Source organism: Lissotriton vulgaris, chromosome 4_1, assembly GCF_964263255.1.
Source record: "Lissotriton vulgaris chromosome 4_1, aLisVul1.2, whole genome shotgun sequence".
NCBI classification, from domain to species: Eukaryota; Metazoa; Chordata; class Amphibia; order Caudata; family Salamandridae; genus Lissotriton; species Lissotriton vulgaris.
The window spans coordinates 635,202,742-635,221,541 of record NC_141691.1 but is presented as its reverse complement, the minus strand read 5'-3'; the positions used below and the strand labels follow the sequence as shown (position 1 = coordinate 635,221,541).

Sequence of the window (18,800 nt, the reverse complement as noted above, 5' to 3'; positions counted from 1 at the left end):
TACCCCGAGGGATGTTGCAACATTAAGATCATTTCTAGGCCTCGCCAGCTACTGTGCTCGATGCATACAGGACTTCGCCACAGTGAGCACACAACTAAGAGAACTGACCAAGCAAGGACAGAAGTTCATCTAGTCTCAGGAATGCAACAAGGCATTTGAGGAAATAAGAAAAGCAGTGGTGACTGTGAAACATCTGGCCTACTTTGACCCCCTGCTCTGCACTGACCTGACTGTCGATGCCAGCCCTGTGGGACTAGGAGCAAAACTAGAGCAGCCCCTGCCAGGGAGAGATTCACAAAGGAAAATTGTCGCGTATGCAAGAAAAAGCTTAACAGACATTGCAAAGGCATACACACAACCGGAAAAGGAGAGCCTAGCAGTGGTAAGGGCATGTGAACACTACCACCTGTTTATCTACGGAAAGTCATTGACCATCATAACTGACCACCAGACGCTGGTAACAATCTATGGTAGATTTGTCCCAGTGAGCAACCCAAAATACCCTTGAGGGCTTGGGTAAATATATTGAAAGGTAAGGAGTGCCTTCAAGGGAATTTGTTTTCAAGAGATAACTTTTGGGACTAATTTAGCAAGCTTTGTAAGGACAATTCAATGGTCCTCTGGTGGAATCAATCCCAAAAAGAACTTACAACCAACGTATACACTGTAATACAACATAAAGCAAACAAAGAGAACACTGCAAGGGTGTATAGAAAAATATTGAATTTATCGTTCAGTTAAAAGGTAATCAATTTGAAATACAAATATATATCAGCAGGCCTACAGGTACATTAATCATAAACAAATATACGACTCTGTAGGTCCAGATAACACCTTTCCTAATTCTCAATTTGATGAATAGAGAAGGAGAAGGCGCTGGTCGACGTTTCCGTCTCCTATGTGTTAATCTGTGAGACCATCTTCAGGACTGTTAGAAGTTATATTTGTAAAGACCTGGTGTAGATGGCTAAAAACAGGTAAGGCGATTTGAGAATGGCTCAGAGGGTCACTCTGCGAAGGGAAGACTTGCCTTGCGAGGATGTAATACTACCCTCAATTTTTGGGATTGATTCCACCAGAGGACCATTGAATTGTCCTTACAAAGCTTGCTAAATTAGTCCCAAAAGTTATCTCTTGAAAACAAATTCCCTTGAAGGCACTCCTTACCTTTCAACGGTAACAATCTATGGCAGCCCGTCAGCCAAAATGCCACCCAGGATTGAACGCCGGGGCATAAGGTTCATGGGCAATGACTTCAAAATTGTGCACCAGCCAGGGAAGGAACACAACCCGGCAGACTAAATGTCGAGGCACCCATTACCGCAGACCAACAAGATGACATCAATAGCAGAAGAATACCTCAATTTCGTACTCAAACAAAACACCCCAGCACCGATAACACTAGCAGACCTAGCAAGAGAGACCAAGGAAGATGCCATGCTGCAAATGACCATGGAGATAATGAGAAGGCAGAGATGGAGACACATTTTCATAATTGCACCTGGGGAGCAGGAGTATGCAAGGAAGAAGTGCTAACTCTAAAGAAAATCAATGAAGAACTGTCAGAGACAGGCACGGGAATAATGATGAGAGAGACAGGAATAGTGATACCCAGTTCACTCAGGAGGCAACTGATAAATCTGTCTGGCTCCTGAGTCACACTGAGGTGTAGTAGCAACGAAGAAACTGCTAAGAGAGAAAGTATGGTTCCCTGGCCTAGACCGCATGGTAGAAGACACCATAACGACATGCCACCTTTGTCAAGTGACAGGTCCACCAGCTAGGCATGAAACACTACAAATGTCAGAACTTCCAAGAGCAGTATGGATGACACGAGCAGATGATTTCTTTGGGCCCCAGGACACAGGCAACTACCTGCTTGTGGTCATCGACAAGTACTCACAGTGTCCAATAGTACAACACGTCCCATCGACATCAGCAACACTACCGATATTGGATGACATATTTGCAGCATGGGGTTCATCAGAAACACTAAAAACAGATAATGGTCCTCCGTTTTCAAGAAAAGACATCCGTAGATTCATGGCCTATCCGGGGATAAATCACCGGAAGATAACACCGCTGTGGCTTCAAGCGAATGGAATGGTGGAGAGGTACATGGGGAACATCAAAAAGGCAGTTCAAAGGGCAAAGCTAGCGCAGATATCACTTAGCCAAGCTCTGTGCCAAGTATTACGTGACTAAAGAAACACACCTCACAATTCCACAGGAAGATGCCCGGCAGAGCTAGTACTGGGAAGAACAAGTAGAACGAGGTTACCACAAATAGAAGGGACTATGGAGCCAGATCACAACAACATTGCAGCAAAGGACAGAGAGGCAAAAGAAAAGATGAAAAAATATGCAGACGCCAAGCGACACTAGGCTCATCAGACCTAAAGGAAGGAGACACGGTGGTAGTGCATCAGCGACAACAAAGGAAATCTGACAACAAAAGTGAAGGGCTCAATGATCACGACAGAGTCAGAACGTCAGAGGAAAACACGCAACAGCTCACATTTCAAAGAACTTAAAGAGAAGAAAGGGGAAGATCAAGATGAGGAAACAGCAGAACAAAAAGAGCAGGAAGAAAGAGACAATGGTGAGAGACCAGCAGAAGAGCAACAGGTGGAGGCCGGCCCGAGAAGAACATGGAGACGGCCAAAAAGACTAACAAAAGAAATGTAATGATGGGAGGCACATCGACCTGTGCCCGGGCAGACTTGCATCTATCTCTATCTACACATCTCTGTGTTTCAACTTTTCTCGTCGCGTCTTTGTGACAAAGGGGGGAGATGTAGTGACCTGGGGCAGGGCACAAGGACCCTGCAGGGGCCTGGAAGGACATTGGGGGGAACCGAACACCACATCGGGTCAAGAGTGTGGGAGGGACACTGCAGATCGAGGACAAGCGTTGGCAGACGTGCGTGTGCACAGTTCTGTACAGATATAGAATAATAAAGGTACCAATGATCCTTACCTGTCTCCCGTATGTCTGTGACCACAACGACACAACAGGTTGTAACACAGTACTCCAATCGGCGGGTGGTTGTCTTGTGTTGCTGTGGCACCGCCCACGATTAAGGTATGCATCATTCCCCTCCCATTAAAACAGTGTCACATAATGTTTTATATAGGATCGTATGACCCAAAATACCCTCCTTAATTATGTTTCAGACTTCAACCTGATGGTGGAGAATTTCAGCTTTTCCAATAAGTAAGGTACATTCCTTTACTTAGAATAGCCTTATTTGGTTTCATAAGCCTTCACTTGTAATACTCATGCAATACTGATGCACATACTCTGTATTTTTAGAAATCAACTAATTTACTGCACTTGAATCTAACTAAATGAATTCATCTTTTGGAGACCACTAATGGATCCCCAACAAGTCCTGACCTTTTGGTAAGGCCACATACCATATTTTCATTTCTGAGCATTTTGGTGTTATTAAATTATATGTTTACTAAAGATGTGTTTTCCTTATTAGTAGATCTTTCATTAGATCACTGTTTCACGCAATTTCATTGATTGAAGTCTCTGCATTTGTGGTAAGCTACTTTCCTAGCTACTGCAATTTGTCAATGATCGCGAATAATTAGAACACATCCTATTACCAACCTCTCTATAATTAATATCATAGGCTGTCCCCCGATGCTTTCATAGTTCTGAGGAAGACCCGCAGTGACGCTTTCCACTACGCGCTGTGTCCAAACGTCGACACCATCACATATGTCTACACAGTTTTCTTGAACAATAATCAATCATTATTGGGTCCCGCATTACATGTATTAAATAAGGAGACAGGACAATAATTCAAAATTATTTTATTTATGTCACATAGATATGTTTTGTATATAGTGTACTGTTCACTTCATCAGTCACCACATTTCACCTTCTCACAATAGTCACTTTTGTATTTTCACAATTTACTTGTATGTGTGACAGCCATTTAATATTCAGAAAAATAAAAGAGTAAATCAACCTACAAGTTTTCTAGGTGTGTTCTTAAACTGCAATTGTTTTTTTTTCATTTACTCTGTAAAAGAAAGTGTGAAACACCTTTTCTCTTGTATTGAGCACAGTTATCCCAGCAATTGTACCATCCGACAATTGTTTTCTGTATTTGTATGCAAGGCATCCAAAAGAAATTTCATTGTTGCCTCGATGAAATAGTAGAGTTCTTGAAGGATGGGTAAGATGCAGTCGGAATTTCTGGAAGTTTTTTTATATACCTAAATTATCCCTTTGTGGTGTCTTGTAGTACAATTTTTAATGAATTGACCAAAAGCCATATTTTATTTTCATGAGTGGGCATAACTTAATCATAAAGTTATAACTTTTTTTTCTAGAACTGTTGCCCAATTTATGGCATGCTAGAGTAGTAAGCAGTTAAACTGTATTGATTTTCTAGCAGTCTACTGCAATACATACGAATTCAGTGACAGCATAGGATGTGAGAGATAGATATTAAGATATCATTTTCGTCTTTGTCAGAAATGACTGCCAAACCAGGTTTTAGAAACAACAAGCTCGTAGTGCATTTTTAATGATTTCTATTAAAAACAACATTTGTTCATCAGAAAACTGAGGAGAGTTGAGAAACAGAAACCTAGGTATTAAGGTAGAATACGCACTAGGTTTGTCTGAGCAGTAATTGTTCCATTAAGATTTGTAGGAAAGGTTTCATACAACATTCATTTTATTTCTAAAAAAAACATGTTGACAATTCTGCTTATATAGTATGTGCAACTGTAACGTTTCGCTTGTGGGAGGATTCGCAATATGGTTGATACTTGACAAAATACATTAAAATATTAGCAGTGAAAGATTATAGTACAAAGAATAAGACACTTTTATAACTAATTGGGTTGAACCAATCAAACAGATCCCTCTTCATGTTCTTTCTCAAGCAAATTTTGACACATTGGTAGATGGAATGGTGCATTTAACCAAGTTATTGCACTAGACAATAATACCTTTACAGCCCAATGCAAATGTTAGGGAGGACAGCTTATCATACAGGACCACAAGATAGAAAATAAGATTTCAAAAGCATGTGAAGGATAAATGAGTTCACAAAATGAAGTTTTCACAACTCATTTAAATGCATATATTCATTTAAGACAGATATTAAAGTGTAAAGAGTAAAATAGTGTAACTTTTAATGTATTTAATCACACATCATTTTCATAGTGTTTCTAAAACTTAAAGATTTGAAAACTATTGCTAACTCTGTCAGCCCCAGGGTGCCCTTCCCCCAAACTATTTTGCCTGTCTGCCTCCATGTTGCTGGACTTATATTTGTTGGCCTTAAGGCTCTGTGCACTTTACCACTGCTAGCCAGTGCTACAGTGCTTGTGCTCACTCGCCTAAAACCATGGTTAAAATTGACTTGAACCCAGAGGGCATATTTAATTTACTTAAAAGTCCCTTGTTGCTTCCTAAACCATGTACCCAGGGCCTGTAAATTAAATACTACCAGTGGGCCTGCAGCACTTATTGTGCCACCCACTTAAGTAGCATCCTAAAACTTGGCCCATGCCTGACACTGCAGCCTGAATGCAGTTTTAAGCTGCCTTGTCAACTTGGCAAGAAAACCCCGTTGCCAAGCCTTAAACTCCCCCTTTATCACATATACATCACTGCTACAGTAGGCCTTAGGCAACCCATTGGACAGGGTGCAATGGATAACATTGGAGATGTCTTACTACATTTAATAAACTGTAATTTCCAGTAGAGAGCATGTAGTAATACTTGTTCGGTGCCTTTGGAATTGTAATGAAAAGCCCTATCTAAGGGTAAAGGTGGGTTTTTGAATATAGTTTTGAAAATTCTACTTTTAGAACGTAGGCAGTTTTCTGCCCTCATCCCTTTTGTGCATGCAGACCGCCTTGAGTCACATGACAGGGTGTGAATGACAGTTAGACTTTGTGAGTTCATCCTAGACAGTGATACAATGAACGGGTTAGGAGTGCCTGATTGGGCCATCTGCTCGCAGGATGGAGAGACAATGGTGAGGACAGCTTAACTTACAACTGGTTAGGGAGTGCTCAGGTCTTCAAATTGTCACTACAGCCAGCTTGGAGCCAGGGCATGGAAGTCAGAAAATTCCATGCACTGTCCACTGTCCACTGTCTAGAAGCTTCTCCCACCTTCCAGAAGGAGGGAACCAGTGTATACAAATAGGATGTCAGATACCATCTCTTCCGATCATTCCTGGACCTGCGGAAGGGCACTCAAAGGACTGCCTGCTGCTGTGATCTGCTGTGCACTCTGCAAGACTGCTTTGCTGCATGAAGCCTGCCATGAACCCTCAGAGGCCAGCCCAGCTGTTGAACCCTACATCTTCATCTGAACCCATGACTACCAGTGATTCCAACGGCTAGTTTGACTGTCTCCTGTTCAGAGCCACAGGGACACAAAGGCTCCCAACATCTTGAACATGCACCTGGACCCAGCCCGAGTGAGCCTTGAACCCCCAAGTGGTATCCAACCAATTCTGGACCCTTGGTTGCGGTACTAAAGGTGCCCAGATAGTAAAATAAAAAACTGAGTACTTAAAAAAACGTTGACCAAAACTAATCTGAGAACTATGAGGGGACCAGGACTAACCTGGGTACCTATCCTGCCAAAATTAATCACCGGCTAAATTTACTTAGCTGCTTCTCCCGCTCCGTTCTTCCCTGCTGCAGCAAATCCTGTTCAGCGGTTCTTCACCAAAGGGGTACCCAGCCTTGTGGAACTGTCTTGGGCTACACCTCTCTGCCTCACCCGGATGGAAATGTTCAACTTCCAAAAAAGAGACTGAGTTTGGATGTAGAACTCTTCACCGCAGCATTGACCCAAGGCTATCCAGCAATGGAGCTCCCTCATTGGACACCTCCTGCAACCGTGCCCTGCTGAACCTTACCGTTTCAGAACATCCTTCTCAAAATATCTTTTAAGACTGAAGGTAAGTGCCAACCAAGCCCTATCCACTTCTTGCATCTCAGCCAAACTTAATCGTGGTCAGCATATTTTTGACTGTGACCAGGTCCCTCATAACTAGATGTCCAATGTGTGTGCTTTGATCTTTTTTAGGCTTTCATTTTTTACACAAACATTTAGCAATTCATAACTCTAATTCTACTGATTGGATTTTTATCACTTTGGTATAAAAAAAATTATTAGAATTTACTCGATCTAAATTGATCTGGTATTTTTCTTGTTTTGTGCTTTCACCTTGTTTCTGGTTTGGGTGCTGCTTAAAAACTTTACACATGGCTTCTTAATTAAGCCTGAATGCTTTTTTTGTGCCATATCACAAGCTTTAAGCATAGGTTAATTGATTGACTTTTTGTGGTTCACGCAGCAAGGCGTTGTGGCTGTTGCTTGACCAGGGCTCACACACCAGTCAACCAACAACTACGCCAATGCCCTGCTAAAATCTTTACAGCCTGACTCGTGTAGACCTGCTGCCCCCATACAATGAGCAAATATATGTTTTTGATACCTAACAGCGGGATCACTGAAATATTATCGAGAGACAGAATATCGACCATCAAGAATATCGTTGACAAAATATCGACTGACAAAATATCGAGTTTCTATCTACAAACAGGTAAGTACAAAAATATCGTTTACAAAAATATAGTTTAAAAAAATATCGACTTTACTAAAAACAATGTTAAATCAAATTAATATTAAAAATGAATGACTAAAATATACTTTAAAATACTTAAATTAACTTATAATAATTAAATAATTAATGAAAGTAAAAAAATAAAAAAAATTAAATCATATTTCTTAAAACATATATCTATAGTAACAAAATATACTTAAATAATAGCCAATATTATTAACGTACAATAACAAAAGTGTAAAAATTACTATTCCCACTCCAAAGAGTGCAAGCATAGGGTAAGCGTTGGATAGCGTAGGGGTTAAAATTACTATTCCCACTCCAGTGGGTGCAACAGTAGGGAAAGCGTTGGATAGCGTAGGGGTAAAAATTACTGGGCCCGATTCACAGATTGAATTTAAGACTCAATCCTAAACTTACTACTGTTTTGGTATTCACAGATTGCACTTACTACTTTTGGCATTCACAGAATGCACTTACTACTTTTGGTATTCACAGAATGAACTTACTCATTTCGGTATTCACAGAAGTTAGGACTCCTAACTTTAGGACTCCTAAATGCCTTCTGTGAATACCGAAAGTCTTAAAATTTGGATTTTTCTCAATTTAGTAGTAGTAAAGTTAGGACTACTAACTTTAGGACTCCTAAATGCCTTCTGTGAATACCGAAAGTCCTAAAATTACGATTTTTCTCAATTTAGTAGTAGTAAAGTTAGGACTACTAACTTTAGGACTCCTAAATGCCTTCTGTGAATACCGAAAGTCTTAAAAAAAGGATTTTGCTCAATTTAGTAGTAGTAAAGTTAAGACTTATACATTAATTAACAATTAATTACAAATTACTATCAATAAAAAAATGTACATATTTAATTTATTATAATTAAATTATTTCCTACCCTATTCCCCTAAAAACCCACAACCCGCTACAGAATTAAATTACGCAATAATTATAAAAAAAATTCATTAAATACAATGATTTATAACATAAATATACACTTTTCACACATATTATAACATAAAAATACACTATAAACAAGTATATATTATTAAAAAATCGATATTTTTAACTATCTATATTATATACTTCGATATTTTAACTATCTATATTTTTAACAGTTGATATTACTTCACTTACCTTAAAAACAATATTTTTGTTATCTGTATTCTGTCCTGTCGATATTTTGTCCTGTCTATATTAAAAACTTGATATTATGTCCAACCGATATTTTGGACTCAATAGTATGTCTGTGCACCCTAACAGCCTTAAGCGTTTCCTTAAGATAGGAAACGTATCTTCACCTTTGAGTGTTTACAAAAAAATAAAAAAGATGTGGGAATGTTTCAAGAGAAAGAATGTAGGTAAAACCATAAGAAACTATTTTCAGTAGTAGTCACTTAAAGCTATAAGGGTTTTAATGATAGAGAAATACGAAATGTTCTGGAAAAGGAAGATGTTACAATTCTGTTTTAAACTTGGGAAAGGTTTTAACTAAAAAGCATATATTTGCACTTATATTTTCGTTGGCAAGTTATTATTTCGTTATCATGTTTCGTTTGTATTGTACATAATTAAACTGGTTAGGTTACTTCAGGGCATTCTTAAAAGAAAATAAATCCATTTGTTAGCAGACATCTTAATTATCATAACAAACTATGTGCATGCTTGATTGTCTTCTACTTTATGAATGGGATTTGTCGCCATATCAGCGTAAAGAAGAATTTATAAATTGTAAGTTTCGCTTACTTTTCAAAGACATTTTTTAAATTAAATATGCTTGATTTTTTACAAAAAATTTGGATGTTTCCCGGAGCTAACTTTTCTAGCAACTGTTCGTAAAAGTGCAAATATCTGAGGTGTTAATAAACATGCAAAGTAGCTGACAGTCAATATAACGTTGCATGCCATGCACAACTCAAAGGCACTTTTTATTACTTTCAAATGATTATCTCTAACCTCCTCCATTTTGGAACGAAGCAAAAGTTTCCTTCGATGCTGTTCACACGTTCTTATTCCATCTTGTATCCCACCGTGGCCTTCCTTTTCTTTTGCTGCTTTCTCTAACTCTTCGGTCAGCATTTCCAAAAACCTTAAAATACATTTTTTAATGTTATTTGTGAGTGTCCATTCTCTAATGTCCTACAGATATATACCAGATAGGCATATTCATTCACTCAAAACTGACTGTAGCATATGGAATTGTCTAGCTAGTGCTTAATTTGAGCTGGTATTTGTAGGTGGAACCCACCAGCACCTATTTTTGGGGACCACCACTTATTTTTCTCAACAGACTTTGATCCACAGAAAGAGAGAGAAAAACACAAAAGAGGGAAAGAAAGAGAAAGGCTGTTAAACGTGACAAAGTGAGAAAGCAGGGAGGGACGAGAACCTGAAAAAAGAGAAAAAGAGGCAGGTAGTGCATTATAGAAGCGTAAGTGGGATTCAAGACTGAGCAGTCTGAGTATTCTGCACCTTGACTTTTAATAGCACCAACTGCATACTTTGGAAAGATACCTTGGGCCCAGGCACTCATTATTTTACAAATTGAGCACTGCATCAAGCAAATCCATAAACACATGTATGCAGAGTTTTGAAAAAAAAAAGGTAATTACCACAGGACTTAATCTCACTTTTATAACTAGAAAGGTAATCATAGGTTGCTCCAAATATAGAATCGGTGTGCTAAGTGTGCTAAATGTTGGGGGGAAAAACTAAGTTCTGTTGTCACACATTTGACCTAACTTCCAACTTCAGGTGCCATATCTTCATCTATGGTGATCCACTGTTTTACCTGGGTCCAATTATTTTACTCTTACTACTAAAAAGCTTTCAATTTTCTCTTTTTGGCCCCCAAATGTAACTTGCTCGTCCATTTAGGGGTGAGGGAAATTACGCTGTTAACTGTTGGCTACCCAAGAGGACCAGGAATTGGTAACCAACTTACAAGTTAGTGATCAAGTTTAAATACACCTCCCTCAATACCATGCTGTAGAGGTATAGGATGACAATTGGAAGTCCAAACCTCCTAAAGACATTTACTCAGGGCAAAATCACACAAACCAATTGTCGTGTAGTTCCTGCTAACCCATGTTCGAACAAAGTAAACAAGGGCTTGGTGTCAAGACTGATTCATGACACCCCCCACAGGATATGTTGGCCTACAGACCAGCTAGCTCACATTGCCACCGTAAGCCCACCTACCCGATCAGGGAGCAAATAGTTTCTGACAACCACTGAACATGACAACCCTGTCCCCTCACGGATCGTAGAAACAGTACAGAACCTTTAACTCAGTCACTCATACTCACTTACTCTCAGAAAATATACAATACAAAGTGGGACGTTCTCAATATTAATTATTGAACCAACGTTATTCTTGCATAAAATATGCATGCTGGAATGATTAGGAGATAGAAGCAGATAAACGTGGTTACAAGCACTAAAACCATAAATAGTAGGTAGAGTTCGACCATGGTGCTAAAACAATGTATATATGCAGACATATAAAACACAGCAGTAATCAGGCGTACTCCTACTATGCGGACCCTACTTTAAGTGTACCTAGCGTGTGTGTAGGTGAAGAGCCAATAATCCCCCCAAGAGATGATCCAGCCCCATTACCTGATGGGACAGATTGTAGGATCCTGTCTTTCTCACGTACTGAACACCCGTCAAAAGATGTCAGATCACTGCGTGGTGGTTTCTCATCATGCAAGGACTCTCAGTGTCAGCAGAAGTACCTTCTCTGCTAATCTATCGGGATGCTTATCTTTTATAATAGAAAGCAGCCTTGTGAGGTACGCATTGATTAGTGATGATTTGGAAATATAGATGGCCCTGGCGCCCCGTGGATGAAGATAGTAGTAACATTTGTGCGTAGTGAGAAACAAGACTTTGTACATGATGTTCAGAGCGTTGTGATAATGTTGTGCGAAGCCAGATGTAAAATCAAGCTTAGTTTTGGAGAAACGGATCCAACATTGTTGTGCGTGGGAATGTGTGCCAAAGGTCGCGACCGGAGATGTTATTTGTGAGGATGATGTAAGAAATGAGCAGCTTCACTACATGGGCCTAACTCGGGAATATAGCACTATAACTGCAATGGCAATGCAGAATAGAAGTAGCAGAACCTAATATTCTGTGAATATTCAATGACTATCCATGTTATACATTACAAAATCAGGTACCTTAGTAACCGTCTCTGTAGAAAGACCACTAGGAAATTTAAAAGACTCAAGACAATTTAGATTTCAATTAGAGTTGCTTTAGGAAATCAAGCAATTAAATCCATATGTCAGGAAATGTAGACATTGGTCTCAGCATAAAGTACAGAAATAGTCTAAAACTACACATTAATACACCGTCTAAGAATAAAAAGCTCTCAAGTCCATATAAAGGAAATTACAAAAAGCCAGTTCAAGGGGAACTCTCAGCAGGACAATTGGAAAGCCTGGTTCAGCTAAAGAGTCCCTCGAAGGTCCACTAGGTAGAGAGTGCCTTCCACTAGCAAGGGCAGGGGGAAGTTCTCAAAGTTCTCTCAGTAGGCATAGGGGCTGGCAAGGGACAGGGACAAGAGCAAAGTGGAAAGCTAGAAAACCTGCCAGCATGAGTCCGCAAGACAGCAAGGTGAAAACGGACAGTCAATACTGCAGCAGCAGTATTAGCAGCTAGGCACATGGGCTTGAATGCTTGAATGCACTCTGGGCTGGATTGCACTGCCATTCTGGACCGCGCTACTTCAGTCTGACACCAAACAATTGTCAATATAGTTCCACAAGTCCGGAGTTGACATTGATTGTCACACCGCTAACGTGCGATGATTGTGAGGTAATCATCGGCACAAAAGATGCCAAAGTGGTAACATCAACATTCTTTCCCACACTGCCCATGAGAATCGATTGTCCGTCCTAGGCACACATGTTAGTCCACAAAGAACCATTAATTGGTAATTATTCCCATGTACTAGGGCAAGAGTTCATGTCACACTGTAGTATCAATCCAGTTATTATAATATTAATCAGTTCCTTCCAGAAAACCATGTGAAAGTACAAGAAAGTTACTCGAGGGAGTGCTAAGTTGATGACATTTCTCCCCCTAAACTATTCACATATCTTTGGGCAGTTACAGATCCCCCACCGAACCACACACACATTCACTCTCCCATACAAATAGTCAGTTAACTAATCAATAACTAATATAAACTTTCACATAGCTAGTAACTAACTGGTGCAGCAGTTTACACAACAACTGACAAAGTAATACAGATATTCACACTGTTTAGTCACTATCCAATATATTTAGTGAGACACTATAAATTAGTCAAGTAAAGTCAATCACACTGCTGCTAAACCCTCCCTCAAGATAGGTATATATCTACTCATTCTTAAATGCAGATTGCTATATATATAATACATATTTAAATAACAAACCAAACCACATTCACTGGATGATGTCAGCAGTGATGTCATTTAAGATGTCATCAGTGATGTCACTGACCATGTCATGAATGATGTAATATGTGACATCATCAACAGTGGATTGCGGGCGCGAGAGTTACAGGTAGTACAACTAACTATAACGGAGAAATTTCAATGGTTTTGTATGAGTGAAATGTCCAGCTAACTATAACACCCCTAAAATCTATGGTTTTTTCAGTGAATTTCTAAGGTTTTTTAAATGCTAATTCCTAACTTTAAACTGCCTGAAACCTATGTTTTTTTTCACTGAATTTCAAAGGTTTTTTAAATGATAATTCCTAATAATAATGTTCATTAAGCATATCTGTTTTTTTCTATCTTTTTAAATTGTCATCCTGTTCTCAACGTAGTAAAAACTGCAGATATTACCACTCTTCAATGTATTCCTTCCTCCAAGAAAATCGCTACAAACCAGAACCACAACTTTGTGGTTCTGGGTTGGAGCAATGTTAATAATGTAATGTTAAATAATGTAAATGTAGTAGTATTTGTATAGCGCACCGAATCGACCCCCAAAGGGGTGTAAATGTAAATGTAAATGTATTGGCATTTATATAGCGCACTACTTACCCGTAGGGTCCCAAGGCGCTTCGACCGCTGCGAAACCCTTCCTGGCTTCCCTGAGAGATGGTCCCTTAATGGGTATCTCCAGGGTGAGACCAGGCATCCCCGGCGGTCTGGTGGGGCCGTTAGTGAAGATGAGGCAAGCTAATGCCCAGAGTTGCCGAGTGTGATCGCTGATCAGAGTGGGCACCGAGGCGAGAGAATTATCGAGTCCGCTGACCCTGGTCCAGAAACCTGCCGCGCCGGGAATCGAACCCTGGTCCCGGGCCGTCCTCTGCTCTCGGGTCTGCCGCCTCTAACCTTGTACGCATACCACTGTGGAACCCTTCCTGGCTTTTCCCTGTAAAGTGCCCACTCCTGGGCACCCCCAAGGTGAAGCAGGGCATCCTAGCATTGTTGGGGCCATTGTGGAGATTAAGCAAGCTATTGCCCCGAGTTGCAGAGTGGGACCCATGATTAGAATAGGCACCGAGGTGAGAATTATCAGGTCCGCGGAACTTGAGCCCAAGACCCACCGAGGCGGGAATTGAACCCTGGTCCCGGGCTAGACCTCTGCATCAGGGTCTGCCACTCTAACCATTGAGCCACACTTCTCCACAATAATATACATAATATACAAACTAGTCTTTCTCGTAGAAAAAAAACAAAAAAACACCACTTCCCATACTTTCAACAACAAACCAAATCTACAATGCTACCTAAAAAAACAGGCGATAGTTCCATTTACCACTAACAAATTAATATCAACATTTAACAAGTGTAAGGATGTCAACTATGTACTGTGTGAATTACATCCAACTACCACCCATATCTAAAGACAAATATTTAATAGAGGTACTAATTATGCACTTCCAACACCCAACAAAATCACAACACCTAGCGCCACCACCACTACAACCACCCCTCCTTACCCCTCCCCCTCTACTACCTTACAGGCATCGCAAAACAGGACACCAGACCTTCCTAAAATAATATATCCCTTCAACAGTACACTAGCTCAATGTTCAGAGATGTGGCAATCAACTATGTATAAGGGAAGGAACTCGCACATCAACAATAATGTACATAATGCTAACACTACCAGTGATATGCTATAAACAACTCACTATACAAACCAAAAACTTTTCCGTGTGTAGATATACTATTGATACATGTAGTGTACTGCACAGTGGACGCAACCATATTATCTCAGACTCTGGGGAATATCTCGGTCATGTAGCTGTGTTGTCTCCCCCCCTTGAAGCAGAAGCAGAGTGGACTGGTCCAACGTACTCAACTCCAGCGTAAGAGTATAAATAATTAGCTTACGCCTTGAGCATGATTCACTTCTGCAAAGAGAAAAGACTCTGCCACCGCGAAGGTCCTCACCCAGCCACATGGCTACCGCCATGACCACGTGCCTCCTTGATACAGGCCTATTGGGAACTCAGCGCAACAGCACCGCAGACTTATGTCTGTATCGACTACTGCCTTCGATCTACACTGCGGACAGCAGGGTTCACAACTTGAATTCAGCTTTGGATCTACACTACCGACAGCATTGTAGTTAGCCTTGATTTATGTTCGGCATAGACAATTGTACTCTATGTCCTCAGACTTTGTTAAAAATAAGTGACAAAAACTCTTCGTCGGTATCTGTGCTGGCTACTGCCTTCGATCTACAATGCGGTCAGTAGAGTTTACAACTTGATACCAGTTTCGCATCAGCACTACAGACAACATTGAATTTCTCAATTTATTTAAAGCAGAGACAATTGTACTCAGTCCTCAGATTTTGTTAAAGGATTCGACAAAAAACATCCCTCAATGTCTGTATCGACTACTGCCTTCGATCTACACTGCGGTCAGTAGAGTTTACAACTTTATACCAGTTGCGCATCAGCACTTCTAACAGCATTGAATTCACTCTTGATTTATTTAAGGCAGAGACAATAGTACTCAGTCCTCAGATTTTGTTAAAGTATGTGACAAAAAGCATTCCTCGATGTTTGTGTCGACTACTGTCTCCTATCTACAGTGCGGACAGCAGGGTTCACAACTTGAATTTAGCTTTGGAGCTATACTACAGACAGCATGAAATTCAGCCTGGATTTTTTTAAGGTAGAGATAATTGTACTCTATGTCCTCAGATTTTATTAAAGGATATGACTAAAACAATTTCTTGATGTCTGTGCTGACTACTGCCTTCAATCAACAGTGAGGACAGCAGGGTTCACAACTTGAATTCAGCTTTCGATCTACACTACGGACAGCATTGAATTTTGCCTTGATTTATTTAAGGCAGAGACAATTGTACTCTATATTCTCAGATTTTGTTAAATGATGGGACAAAAAACATTCTTCAATGTTTGTGCTGACTACTGCCTTCGATCTACATTGTGAGGGCTCACGATTCAGGTGGAATGGTGATTGCACATGACGCATTCCAGTAGGCAAGAGACATTGTACCAGTGCGACCCGCCCGCACCACGAATCATCACAGGGTGCACACACGCTGAGTTGTTCAGGTACCACTAACTCACTGCACCACAAGTCATCTCCCCGTGGCCTTATTAAGGCAGAATTCACTAGGTAAAAAACATTGCTCCCAGTGCGGCCTGCCCAGACCACGCATTATCACAGGTTACGTACACGCTCAGTACCGAAGGTACTACTAACTCAGTGTACCATAATTAATTGCCAAGTGGCCCTATTCAGGCAGAATTCAACAGACAAAAGACATTGGTCCGAATGCGCCCCCCTGGACCACGCATTATCGCAGGGTACGTACAAGCTCAGTGCCAAAGATACTACTAACTCAGTGCACCATAAATCATCGCAAAGAATAGTGAACAGTTTTATGTCAGCAATGAGGCATACTATCACTTTTTAATGGAATTCATGCAGAATTCAATCGACAAAAGACATTACTCCAATTCCTGTGCCTCCCCCCCCTGACCACGCACGGTGTGCCCGGACCATGCATCATCGCAGGCTCCACAGAACCTTGTCATTTCAGGTGCCACTAACTCAGTTCACTACTTATCATCACTGGCTGCACACACGCAAAATTACCAATACTGGGCAGCTCTACCCAACCCCACCAGGCCGTGTGCTCTTGCTAACCGCTGCCTCCTGCCTTTACTGCGGTCATCAGAGTTCACAATTAAATAGACTGTTGATTCGTTATTTGCAGAGTACAATACCAAACTAAGTATAAAACCTATCAAACCTATACAATATCCCTTTAGTATGCTCCCTTCAAAAACTTCTTTTATATCACTTATAGATTTAGTTGAATAATAAATTCACACTGCAAGTGCAAAGGCACACTTAATGACAATCTATACTGTGGATAGCAAAGGTCACAATTTGAACTATAATGTCCCTGAAACATACATATTTCGACAATGCATTCCATACATGTTTCATCTGTTATTTTAATTATAATTACACATGATGCAGTCCAGGCTAAGATCTGCACTGTGGACAGCAGGGTTTACAACTTGAATTCAGCTTTGCAGCTACACTATAGGCAGTAGGGAATTCAGCCTTGATTTACCTAATGCACAGACAATTATACTGTATGTATTCAGATTTTGTTAAAATAAGTTAAAAAAATGCATTCTTCATTAACTGCGCTAACTACTGCCTTCCATATACACTGCGGACAGTAGGGATCACAACTTGAATTCAGCTTTGGATCTACACTACAGACAGCATTGAATTCAGTCTTGATTTATTTAAGGCAGAAACAAAAAATACTCCTGTGGCACTGCTAGTATACGCAAGCACCTTCAATCCCTGCATCCTGTGAACTATGCTCACAAAGAATGTAGAAGACTGCGCCAAAATGTACCTCCACCACCGGCAATACCAAGTACCTCTGGGGCATCACCTTCAACATCGCCACCAGACATATGTTCCCATTTTGAGAAAGTTAAAATGCACTGCATGAAGTGCAATCGTTTAACTTGTTATGGGGAGCAATCAGTAGACCTAGTTCGCAGAGCAATTGATAACCATCGATGATAGTTTTTTTTTTCCCTCAAAGTTCATGCAGTCCAGAATGCAAAAGTCAATGCTTTGAGTGCAGCCCGTTCAGACCACGCATCATCGCAGGATGAGCACACGCTAAAAACCAGACGTACCACTAACTCAGTACACCATAAATAATCGCCACGTGGCTTTATTAAGGCAAAATTCAGTAGTCAAAAAACATTACTCCCAGTGCGGTCTGGCCGGACCACGCATCATCACAGGTTACGTACACGCTCAGTGCCAAAGGTACTACTAACTCAGTGCCCCATAATTCATTGCCACGTGGCCGTATTCAGGCAGAATTCAACAGACTCTTCATTCATTATTTGCAGAGTGCAGTACCAAACAAAGTATAACGTCCCTCAAACCCACACAATATCCCTTTAGTAGCCTTCCTTCAAAAACTTCTTTTATATCAGTTCTAGGTTTAGTTGAATAACAAAATTCACACTGCAAGTGCAAAGGCACACTCAATGACAGTCTACACTGCGGACAGCACAGGTCACAACTTGAACTATAATGTCCCTGAAACATACATATTTTGACAATGTATTCCATACATGTTTCATCTTTAATTTCAATCGTGATTTCAGATGATGCAGTCCAGTAGGCAACAGACAATGCTTCCAGTGCGGACTGTTCGAACCAAGCATCATCGCAGAGTGCGCACACACTGAGCACCAGACGTACCAGTAACTCAGTGCACCATAAATAATCGCCATGTGGCCTTATAAAGGCAAAATTCAGTAGTCAAAAGACATTCTTACCAGTGCGGTCTGCCTGAACCACGCATCATCGCAGGCTCCACACAAACCAACCCTACCTTAGTGCACCACAACTCATGAACCCTTTACGATAGAATTTTCTGTGTATTATTTCACATGTAGTGCTCCTACCTTTCTACATCAGAAGTCATAAACCGTTTATGATTGATTATCGGTGTATGATATCATGATTACTACTCTACTTGTTACCAACAGCAGCGTAATAAAATGGAGTCAAGCACACGTGCCCTTACCCACTTCAACTATCTATCTGTGTCTGTGTATTTATTATGTTTGTAAAATGCTGCTCCTGCGCCCTACCACATTATATTGTGCTGTAAATAGCATATGC

General features: G+C 40.5%; 1 protein-coding gene across 1 annotated transcript in view; it reads right to left on the bottom strand.

Moving 5' to 3' along the window:
* Nucleotides 1-18,800, bottom strand: part of LOC147722358 (uncharacterized) — a 700,192-nt gene that overhangs the window by 567,701 nt on the left and 113,691 nt on the right. Inside the window, exon 6 of the mRNA XM_086967301.1 lies at nt 9,580-9,712. Within this exon, the coding sequence (XP_086823427.1) occupies nt 9,580-9,712 (133 nt within the window). The remainder of the gene's footprint in view (nt 1-9,579; nt 9,713-18,800) is intronic.